This window comes from Tripterygium wilfordii, chromosome 2 (genome assembly GCF_013401445.1).
Source record: "Tripterygium wilfordii isolate XIE 37 chromosome 2, ASM1340144v1, whole genome shotgun sequence".
In the NCBI taxonomy this organism is placed as follows: domain Eukaryota; kingdom Viridiplantae; phylum Streptophyta; class Magnoliopsida; order Celastrales; family Celastraceae; genus Tripterygium; species Tripterygium wilfordii.
The window spans coordinates 603,729-615,149 of record NC_052233.1 but is presented as its reverse complement, the minus strand read 5'-3'; the positions used below and the strand labels follow the sequence as shown (position 1 = coordinate 615,149).

Genomic DNA, 11,421 nt, shown 5'->3' with positions numbered 1-11,421 from the left:
TCTATGTCTCCAGATGTGGCAGAGGCTATGGCAGCTAGCCCTCCATGCCGTTCGGTTGGCTAGTGATTTGGGTTTCTCCTCTATTTGTTCTGGAAGGTGATTCATTAATAATTGTCAATGCAATTCGGGGGTATGAAGTTTTGCTCTATGAATGGTGCTTGGTGGTTGTAGAGATTCGCAGTTTATTGCAGTATTTTACACACTGGTTGATCAACCATGGGAGAAGAGAAGGTAACGTTGTGGCTCATGCAGTGGCTCCTCTCTATCCCTCCAGTCCGACTTTTCGAGTGTGGGTTGAGGAAGTCCCCATCTCTGTTCAAGCATGTGTTTGTGAAGGATAAGATAGCATGGTAACGTACAATGATAAATTCTTAATATTGTTAAGTTCTTGAAAGCAATATTTATTTATTTATTATTTTTTTAAAGGCCTACAGGCCACACACACGCTAAGCCATGACCGAGGGGCATGAAGGCCACCACAGCAGATGGAAAACTACCCAAATCCCAAACTACCCAAATCCCAAACTCCCCTGATGAGAATAGAACCCTGGACCTCAAGATCCTGGGCAGATAACCAGACCAATCAAGTTATCTCCCATTCTCAAAAAGCAGTATTTATTGGATTCTACATGGGTCATTCAAATGTCAAGTCTTATGTATTTCTTAGATGTTTCCACCACTATGGTGGCTCTTGAGTGCCTTTCGCCTCAGTTCTTCTACCGGTTGTTCTTTGATTACAGGATAACTTACTTAGGGCCGAGCCCAGCACGGCCCGTTCATTCTGTATCCAGGCCGGGCCGGGCCGGGCCCACTTACACCTCTATATGCCATTGCACTATGCGATTACAAGCAACGATTCCTGCCTTATTCCCTAACCGCCCTCTTCCTCCGTCATTCATCGCCTGCGTTTCCCCTCTCTTCTTCCAAAAGAAAAATCCTTAGTCATTTCTATTCCAACTAACTCGTCAATCTTCGTGTCTCGCCGCGTTTCCTCTATCTGTTATCTGATTTTGAGGGATCTTTATAGATTATTGGGAGTTCTGGATCCAAATCTTTCTACTCGATCGCTGAGATTCAGTTCCTGGTCAAAATATTTTTGCTTTATTTTGTTCTGATGGCATTATTGATTGATTTTTTCGAATTCTGCGTCTAGTAAGAGAATTAATGGTCACATATAGAAGGCTTGTTCGACTAGGATCGAACTGCAATGTCGGACTTCGAATTGATGCCTCTTCGTCGACTTCAATTCCTCTTACCAATGCATTCCGGCATCACCGACAGATTTCTCAGCTCACGAGACCCGATGAGAAAGCCGATGCGCCATCTATGGTTATTTATTTCGGCTTATGAAATACTAAATATTTATTGACTTGTTTGTTGGGTTCTCCTTTATTGAATATCTTTCATGCTATGTCAAGGTGTTGGCATTAGAAGCTCAAGGAATGCCTGTAAAACAGGCTGAAGCAATCGTCTCAGCTATCACTGAGGTATTGAACCAAAAATTGCAGAACGTCGGACATTCATTGGTTACCAAAGAAGAAATGGAAAATGTAAGTTTGTCAAAAGATGAATTGCAATTCTATTTTAATTGTGATTTTTTCATTATTAATTTTGGACCTGTTAAAGATGATTTTATTGCTATCGCTTGTGCAGTTTGTGAAGTTGCGAGAATCCAATCTGTCAAAGTTCAAATCAGAGCTAGAAAGTTCACAGGTATTGACTGCATAAATTGACATGGTTGAGTTTTAGCAACTTGGTAACGAGGCATACTATTTAAATCTAACACCAATATGTAGTTATCTTGAGTATATAGTTATGTTAAACTTTTTTTGTAAAAATTGCTGGTGTTTTGACCTTATTTTTGAAATAGTAGTGTCATAGGCCTTGTTCTGCTGACATTTGTCATCACCTCTAATGGTTCTCTTTGCTTAAGGAACTCTTGGGTAAGAATTGTAACCATGCAGTTTGCAAGAAAAGGGTAAAAATGAATTGCTAATTGATGCTACATTACACTGAGGGAGACGGCAAATCATCACCTTGGCCCCTTCTACATTAGTACATTATATTTGGTCTCGTCTCAAAATATGCAGTAAACAGATTTACCCCTGATGGGATAGACACGGATTTATGGGCAATTTTTGTTCAAAATTTGCTAAAATGTTGGTGTTTCAAGTTCTGAACGAAGAGTGGAGGATAAATGTCATATTATTTCCTTTTTTGTTTATTGCTGCCGAATTCGTGGAGATTTTTGTAAGTAAGTATTCAACGTAGTTGGTTAAATGAAAAGTGCTTTTAACTGTAGTTTCGGTGGTGCTACTATGGTGCCCTTGTTCATAATTTTTAGACTTCAAAAAAAGAAGAAGATACATGAAACTAGGAAAGAAAAAGATTCATTGGGGATCTTATTGATGGACTGATTGCTTTTTGAAGCTGATGTTTATATTCCTGGATGTGGATATTGATCCTATGAATGGAAATATTCCCAAAACTTGCAAAAACAAGAGGAAGTGAGTTACCTATAAAGTGCTATGGGTAGTTACTTGGTTTTATTTATGATAAAGCTCTTGTTGGGGCAGGAGCTCACTTCTTGAGATGGTTATGAAAAGGCTCTTTAACTTCTTAGAGACTTTAGTTACCTAAAAAAAGGTAAACAACTCCCGTGCACAAGACTCTAGGAGTGGGCGGGGTCGGGAATAGGAGGACGTACGTAGACCTTGCCCCCACATAATATATTGAGAGGTTGTTTCCAGGAATTGCATCTGTGACTCTAAGTTGCCCCCCTGCAAGCCTTTGTTTATAATCTGTTAGATACGTAGAATTGGTTTAGTGCATGGAGAAACCACCTTGTCTTCCTTCGATGTAATTTCTCCTTTTGGGGCAAAAAGATGCAGTGAATAAATTTGCTGAAAGTATTTTTGTTATTTCAGTTGGCATCTTGGGAGTAGCACAACGAAAAGCGAGAATCTGGGGTTTGTTCAGGATGTGTAAACACTGAACAGTAAAATTTACGGATTTTAGATATTTTAGGCTATTGCGGTTTATAGTAGGGTGTGGCATAAAGACCCCATTTGGGAATTACGTAACCAAATTTTCTTTTCTTGGTGGACAAGTGGACTTCGTCATTTCTTTGATGTTGAACCCTTTTTTTGGTGGAAAACCTAGGAATTTGACTGATAGTGGCCCAACTGGTGTCTCTCAAATGTGCAAGACAATGGAGTTGTGCAAGTGCGATATGCTTGTTTTAGCATTCTTGGCTGTCGGCCTTACAATTTTTTACGTGTTTTTCGCTTGCATATTTCCTAAATCTCGTTGATAGTTGAGCTGTCTTTCATCCTTGTTCCTTGATATATATCTTGAATTATTCTTCCTTGTTCAATAGATTATAAGTATCTTAAGCATAGTGTTGATTATTGTGTTACTCTGAATTCAGGAGCATCATTTTTCTATGTTGAAAAGTGAAACTGAAAAACTCCAAGACAGCATCGAGAAGATGCGCAGTGATTTGAGGTGTTTCTCATAAATATATTTTTGAGATGTTTATTCTTTGTAAGTTCTATTGTGTGGATTTTAGCAGTAAAAAGCTTGCTTCCTGAAATAGGTTTAAAATTGACAATGTCACTGCTGGGCAGCGTTTGGATTTAAATCTTGAAAGAGGGTGAGTGAACTCAATCTTCAAGTAATATTCATTTGCTTCAATTGTACCCTTACTTTGACATGTGAAGTGTACCGGTGAAATACCCTTACTTTCATATCTGCTTCAATTGTTTGCCATTTGAATGCAGACGTATAAAAGACGAGCTTGCAAATCAAAATGCTGAAACGAACCACCTCACTAAAAAACTTGACCAGGTAGTTTTGATTATGGAATGTAGAAAATGCTTGATTTTAGTGGTTGGACTTAAGGATTATGAAAACTTGTCTTCAGGAAATCCTTGCATTAAGAGACCAACTTGGAGCTGCAAAATATGATGTGATGAAGTATTACGTAGGAGCCCTTGTTTCCATATCGGCTGTTGGGTTTGCTGTTGTCCGCATTTTTATGTAGGGCAACTACATTTTTTTCATGATTAATGGTGGCATTGAACAGAACTTTTAATGTCATTCTCAGTCGTTGGCTGCCTGAAATGCTTCTAGGTACATGCTAATGTTCGCGATTTTTCTATTGAATTTTTGCTGGAATTCTTTCATGTTTTTAGTTTTTGAGCACTTGGAAGAAAAGGCAGAACACATCTGTATTTTAGAAATTTTGAAGTATTGTTGCAAATAGCCAATTGAGTTTACTACATTCAGTCAATATACTAGCAGTGCAGTGAAGCAAGCATATCATGAAGTTTCTGGCTTTCTGCCATTGCAGGGGAAAAAGAGGTAGATCTATTTTTCATTATGGTAAATATTTTTTGAAGTTTGTGTTTTATTTTATTTTTTATGGACATCAAGGAAACATGCAAATAGGGAGCTATTTATTTGCAGAATCCTGAAGTCCTAGAGCAATTGGATGATGAACAATCCTCTCCGCTAAGAAGGAAGGGGGCTACAGTCATCCTTATATTTTACTTGTATCCGAATCCTGCGAAAGACGATGTCATAATTAAACTTTTATACTTTTCAGGAAGTTATATTTTCTTCATGTTTTTATTCTTAATAGTACATTTTGTACATGTTTATTGACAAGGAAAAGTAAACGAAAGTTACTAATGTGTGGTGAATGCAAGTTGTGTAGCTTCTTTCCTTGTCATTTTCTCATGCTTCAATGTGAGTGCTAATGTGTGTGATCTTGTTTGTGGTTGTGTTTCTTAGCCTTCTGGCTTAGTGCTGTAGAAAAGCAAATACCGTTTGTTGCTATTATCGGTCATCTTCTCCAATCGTTCTACCCTATTTTCATGGTCACAAATACTCCTGTTGTCTAGTTAACTGGCTGTACCAAAAATTTATCGGCTTTTTTCCCCCCAATACATGCTGAAAATGACCACTTCTTACATACGAATGATAAGGAAACCCCGGGTTAATAGAACTTGTGATCGGTTAATAGAATTTGTTTGTGGTCAAAAGATTAATCTATTTCAATTTGATCATTGAAAATTAAATTGTATCAATTTAATCACTTAAAGTTTAATTTTTTTCAATTTGATCCTCTAGACAGAATTTGACAATTTCGGTCTATCGTCCTACTGATGTGTCATAATTTGTAAAGTTCAACTATTCATATCAGCACCTTCTAACTTGTCATGTTGTATAACAATCCAAGTCATATAGACATTGTTAAGTTTGGCCCAAAGCCCCAAACAAATTAAATCCACCGAAAAACTGTCTCCTCCAGGTGCAAAGGCCCACACAATTTTGCCCTTTAAAAGTTATCACCCCACTTGAGTTGAGGCTTTCACCAAACCAAGTGAGACTTACGGCTTTCACCAAACCACATCAGACTTTTGTAGTTTAACGGGCATGTTTTGATCCAAAATTGCCAGGTGCATTCTTGTGTTTTCATACCATCACCCAACTTTGAGTGGACTTGCCGAAGACGTCCCCCATAGTTCATCACTTCATCTAGACAAGCATGCTCAAAGGGTCGAGGAAAAAAATAGTCAAAAGTGGAAATTAGTGTGCGTAGGAATTGGAAGAGGTAGTTCATCACTACATCTAGACAAGCATGCTCAAAGGGTCGAGAAAAAAAATAGTCAAAAGTGGAAATTAGTGTGCGTAGGAATTGGAAGAGGTCCCTAAAGAATGAAGAGAAGATACAGCAATACACAATCACCCAAAAAGGATAACATACAACAACAGTAGTTAGCGATACAGCAATACACAATCACCCAAAAAGGATAACATACAACAACAGTAGTTAGCGTTAATAGCAAATTTCTCTATTTCAAACACAAGCACAAGAATCACTAGATTATTAAGTTCCAACCATTGACACTCATATCACACCTAAAAAAGTAAAAATTTAAGCCAACCTCACAATCTATTTAGTTTCAACCATCAATACCTCCGAGAATAGCGATCCATAAACCGCCCAGATGGACATTCATATGCCAAATGTCCTCTTCCTCCACAGTTGTGACAGATCATCAATGGCGCCATGCACTCCCTACTCATGTGCCCCAACTGCTGGCAATTTCTACAAACAATGTCACGGTAACTCCCCCCATGAACACCTCCACCACGAACACTGCCACCGCCGCCAATGCTGCCACGATCTCCAAGAATGTTAGCTTTTGGGCATTGTCTAGCCATATGCCCTGCCACATTGCACAAGTTACAGGTGGGTTCATTCGGACAATCACGCGCCAAGTGACCAGTCTTTCTGCAATTTTTGCATGCTTTTTCGTTGGTACAATCAGCTGCAATATGACCTTGCTTATAGCAGTTGTTACACAACCTCAATTCTCCAGGTGGCATCAGTGGTACAGTGCATTCTCTGGCACGATGTCCAGCCTTGCCACAAGTGTGGCATATGCCTTCATTTGTACAGTCACTGGCCATGTGGCCAGGTTCCCGGCAGTTCCAACACAAAGACTTCGTAGTGCATTCTGAAGCAATATGCCTGCTCAGATATTTTCATATATGTCAGTTTCACAATAATCGCAACATTCATTGCTCTAAACAGATAGCTTTGGGGATGTGAAATTTAACAATAAATTTGAACACAACAATGGAAGATAAGAGCCCTAGAAGTTTCATGTGAAAGTTACTCCTCTCCTCTTTCTAGGAAATGGAGCTGACAGACTATCTTGTTTACAGTGGGCACCTTTAGATTCCTCCAATGAAGAAAAAGCAGCCAATGATGGAGGTGGAAGCAATGAAAAGAACCCACAGACAAACAGAACAAAACAAGTTAACATTTGCAAGTGCAAAAGACAAATCAAGCTAACTTCGATATTTAAACTATTCTCTTTCTGTTAAAAAATGGTAATGCCCATGGCAAGAAGACACTACCGTCTTTTATGAGATATGAACTGGGAATGTTACTCAGGTACTTATTTAGAAGACATTTACAAGAACGTGGATCTGCTATACACACTAAGAATTGATCTAGAAGACACAGATGCAAATACTACATATACCCATGTAACATCAAAGTTGGTATGTAGTTGCAACAACACTCTTTGTTTGTTACTCTTTTTTTCTTGCCTAAATTTTCTTTGCGGAAGACCGTTGACAATAAATAATATATACAATGCCCAACACCTAGCCAACATTTAGCGATAGGAATTAAATGCTGTCTTGGTGGCTGAATCAGTGAACCAAGTAATGGGGTTCTGAGAAGCTAGGTGAATACATTTTCAACAGAAATTAAATATGGCAATATTGTTGTACAAGTTGCATAAAGGATAGAATTTCAGGGTTTTATGTCATTTGTAACCCAGAACCCAAAAAGAAAGATAAAGATGAAAAAAGGAAAGGAAATGGTATGGTCAATAATCCATGTCAAAGACACTACATATCAATCAATCTGATTACCAGGGTCTGATCGTTGAACATTAAACTAGAGAGAGGCAAAAACAATTACTCACAGCAAAACATAAGCATCATCAACGTATCTTACCATTTTGTTGACTAAATAATAGCATGATAAGAAAGCTTAGAGGTGTCAAGAAAAACATAACAAATCATGCAACCGATCTTAAGCTTGGATTATTTTGAAGTGTCTATTTATCTTTTCATTTATTTTCTTTTTTGAAGTGTCTATTTATCCTTTCATTTATTTTCTTCTTGTTATTCTTGTTCTACAGACTACAGTATGGGAAGATTGCAAATTCATGCACTACCTAATAAAGACTAAATAGAATACAAATAGCCTAAGTCAGTTTTGTTAACAGAAAACATATAAGATTGGCTGATGAATGATACTCCTTACCCGGGAAGGCCACAGTTGTGACACAATGACACATTAGTACACTCTCTGGCAAAATGACCAGGTCGATTGCAATTATTGCACAGATTGCTTTGGCTGATGACAACAATAAAATGTGGTTAAACAAGAATATAATGAAAAAAGGAAAATTTGTACATTTAAAATAACATTTTAAAAAATTAATCTTCAAGTTATTCGAAAGAAACAACATATGTATGTATGTACACACAGATGGAGAGAGAGAGAAGAATAAAAGATATTTACACCTACATCATCTCAATCCCACACAAATGCATGTAAAACTAATAACACGGAAAAAAAATTTAAAAAAAATTATTCATCCATTTGCAAAAAGAAATCCCAGATCTATTAACATCAAGAGCATGTAAATTTAAGATAATATCATAATAACTTTGATTGTAAGACCTCTACAAGGTAGGACAAAGTTAAACCCTCTACTAACTCATCAACTTGGATTCGCCCCTGGTTACACCAGGTGAGATTTGTACCCAAAAGCTTCGAGTTTATGGTTGATCATGAGTTCCCATCTCTTACCAATGGGCTACCCTTCCTAAGTCGGGTCAAAATTTGAGATAATCATCCCCCAAAAAAATTAATTTAAGCAATCTTGCTTTTCCGTACTATTTATCAAAGTTGGTGGAGAAGTACGGTCAAGGCTTGTTATAAAGAAATCTTTTCCCCTCTTCCTTCTCTAAACCCCCAAGGGGCAAACAGAAAAGAATAATCTCTAGTACAAAAGGTACACTTTTTTTTTGAATGTAGGAAAACTATTATTAAAAATGAGTGCCAAGGGGGTGCAAAACCAGACAAGTAACAAGATAGATAAGGCAAAGTTCCTATCTGAAGCACAAAAATTGTACATAATAGGCTGAGAACACCTTGAACCAAGAATTTGAAACTGAACCTTAAAGATCCCAGACAGTGTAATCAAGCACAAGATCAACACACAAAAAAACTCCAACAAAGTACATATTAACTTCACATACCACCTCCTTAGCATATGCCAAAAAACAAACAAATCAGTGAAATACAGAAAACCTGAAGCCCCGATTTGAATCTCTTCTATAAGGTGCATCATGATACGAAAAGCGTTCAGACCGGATCTTACGATCCATTGGGCTTCTGCTCCGGATTCGGCTTCTGCTATCAGAATTCATTTTTAGAACTCCTTATTTAACACCTACCGCCACTGATCTGCAAAAGAACTACCACCACAAACACCGCCAGCTGTTGACTCCTCCCTGTCAACCACACCCATCGTCATCCATTAGCCCAACCAAGACCCCCTACTATCCCCTCCAAAACAGAAATCACAGAATCCGAAGAGTAAAGAAAATAGAATTAACACACACTACATCTTAGATCAATCACACATCCATGCTCATTGCCAAGTGGGCAAAACTGGTTTGTCAACCACATCCTTCCCACATATTTCAGGCAGCTCCAACAAACAGTCATTTCCCATATGCAACAAATGATCATGCATTAGTTGACACCAATTTCTTGAACAACCTTCTCAATGAGATGTAAACCATGGACTGGAAGCAAAGGAGGATTAAAAGGGGGCAGAAAAAAGGAGAACAAATAGGGGTCCCAATAAAGATCTTGTTAACTTCGCATATGGTTTCTACAATTAACAACTTGTTGCACAAATGCAGGGAAAGGTCAAGATACAGTCCCGAGCATTTGGAAAAGCGATTTTCAAGAGGAAGAAAAAGGGGTAAGACAAAAAAAAGTAACAGACAGATGGGCAATTAGCCAACTCAGATACCCTAACAAAAATGCTTTTGATTTCACCTTCATTTACGATTCATACATACAAAAGATATAATTTATCAACCAAAAACAAATCTGGAATGCTCAAATAGCTATGCAGAAAGAGTAAACCAAGAAAAAAAGAAAGAACCCCCGCAGGCTTGAGCGATGGTATCTTTATTTCATAAAGAGAGAAAACCAAATTCTTTTGAGCCAAGTATACCGGTGCTCCTGACAGCAACATACTTAAGCATTTTTTTTAATGCAAAAAAAAATTATTCAGGGCCACCCAGAAGACAAAACCCCGAAGGAGAAAGATACAATAACAACAGTTACATATACGGAAAAAGCAAATCCATAAAATGCAAAACAAGCTATTTGTGGCTAGAAAGTTGTTTGTCACAAATTTTAGAAAGCCAAAACATGCTAGTGGAGAACCAATGATCTATAAAAATGTCTACATCAGTTTCTTTTCATTGAAGAATCTTTTGTTTCTTTCCAACCAAATTAGCTAACATCTGATCATTAATCAACTGTGATCAAAGGCCAAGACCCAAGACTCTTCAACCAATTTTCTATTTAACTTCCAATTTCACATCCAAATTCCAAAATACTGGGACCTCACGAGTCCTTACTTCATACATTTGGAAAAAGTAAACTATGCTACTAGCTTTGTGGTCTTTTTACAGGTATAAAAATTGACAAGCATGGAGAAACAAAGGAAATGGCAGGATAATGGAGGGCGTGAAGAGAAAATTAATAGATGTTGCAACCTTCAAATCCATATAGGGAATGTTTTAGTAGTTATGGTCAATCTTCAAAATAATTAGCAATTGCGACTTATGAAAAACGTGCATCTATTGCACGAAGTCTCCAATGCATACCTTGCTATTCTCCTCTAGCATAACCTTATATGCTACACATGCTAGTAATACCCATCCATAATTCCATAAAATTTATCACAAAACAACCAAGTCAACTATAACTGAATCAAATAAATATAAAACAACACAAATGTCTCTGTATCTATCATAGGCCTCCTTATAGCCATGCCCACGAAAACTTCTTCAATTTCTTTCTCTTCCTACAAGAATCACGCCCCACAAAACAGTATACACTGACACGAGTATTTATATACGTATGCACCCATATAAATTCCTAAATGAGCATTGCATATATTAAACTTCGAATGACTCAACATTTTCTTGATTCACAGCAACTTTTCCACAGATTAAACACACATAAGATGAAATGGACATGAATAGGCGAATAACCTCATAACCAACCCTATCTAACAGTCCAGGAAAGCTCACAATCAACAAAATACAAAAACTGCTAATAAAACAAATAATATCACCCAAAAGTACACGCAGACAAACACACGTGAAGGAAATATAGAAAACAATAAGCCCTAACCCTAATACAAAGAAACAAAGCAAAAGTGAACGGAAGAACAAGCCAAAACGAAGTAGGTAAGAAAAACCTGATAATCCGTGGATCAGTAACGGAGCTCGCACGACTGTGGCTCCAAACAACCACTACAGAAAGAGTTTGCAGGTCTCAAGCCGCGAAACAACGATTTTGGAAAGAAAAGCACAGGAGGAGATTTGTCAGTTGCGCTCGCATCAAATAGGATGCCCCGAAATTCTTTTTCTGGGCTTGTAGAGGCCGAATCTTATATTGGCTTAATGAAGCCGGATCCATTAAGCCCGGCCCATTTTGTATCCTAGTATAGAAGGCCTAATCAAATGGGTCCACACAGCAGAGGAGGGTATAAGCAAAAAAAGGAC

At 37.8% G+C, this 11,421-nt stretch overlaps 2 protein-coding genes across 8 annotated transcripts; one reads left to right on the top strand and one right to left on the bottom strand.

Moving 5' to 3' along the window:
• Nucleotides 1-846: 846 nt before the first annotated feature.
• Nucleotides 847-4,772, top strand: LOC120005235 (protein FMP32, mitochondrial-like). 7 transcript variants are annotated; one of them, XR_005469761.1, is made up of 9 exons: nt 847-1,329; nt 1,419-1,550; nt 1,654-1,713; nt 3,431-3,507; nt 3,599-3,655; nt 3,783-3,849; nt 3,926-4,134; nt 4,355-4,386; nt 4,471-4,772. XR_005469761.1 is itself a non-coding variant. In XM_038854754.1 (7 exons), the coding sequence occupies exons 1-7, from the start codon at nt 1,165-1,167 to the stop codon at nt 4,043-4,045; spliced, it is 678 nt and encodes a 225-aa protein (XP_038710682.1). In that variant the 5' UTR covers nt 847-1,164; the 3' UTR covers nt 4,046-4,772. The 7 variants fall into 7 exon arrangements, 1 of the variants encoding a protein (XP_038710682.1); XR_005469758.1 differs by having other exon boundaries at nt 4,311-4,365; XR_005469760.1 differs by having other exon boundaries at nt 4,311-4,386.
• A 953-nt stretch (nt 4,773-5,725) lies between these two features.
• LOC120013275 (zinc finger protein GIS2-like) lies at nt 5,726-11,271 on the bottom strand. The gene is made up of 4 exons (XM_038865031.1): nt 11,115-11,271; nt 8,915-9,117; nt 7,859-7,951; nt 5,726-6,544 (listed from the first exon to the last, which is right to left on the bottom strand). Exons 2-4 carry the CDS (start codon nt 9,031-9,033, stop codon nt 5,980-5,982), a joined length of 777 nt encoding a protein of 258 aa, XP_038720959.1. The 5' UTR covers nt 9,034-9,117; nt 11,115-11,271; the 3' UTR covers nt 5,726-5,979.
• Between the last annotated feature and the right edge of the window lie 150 nt (nt 11,272-11,421).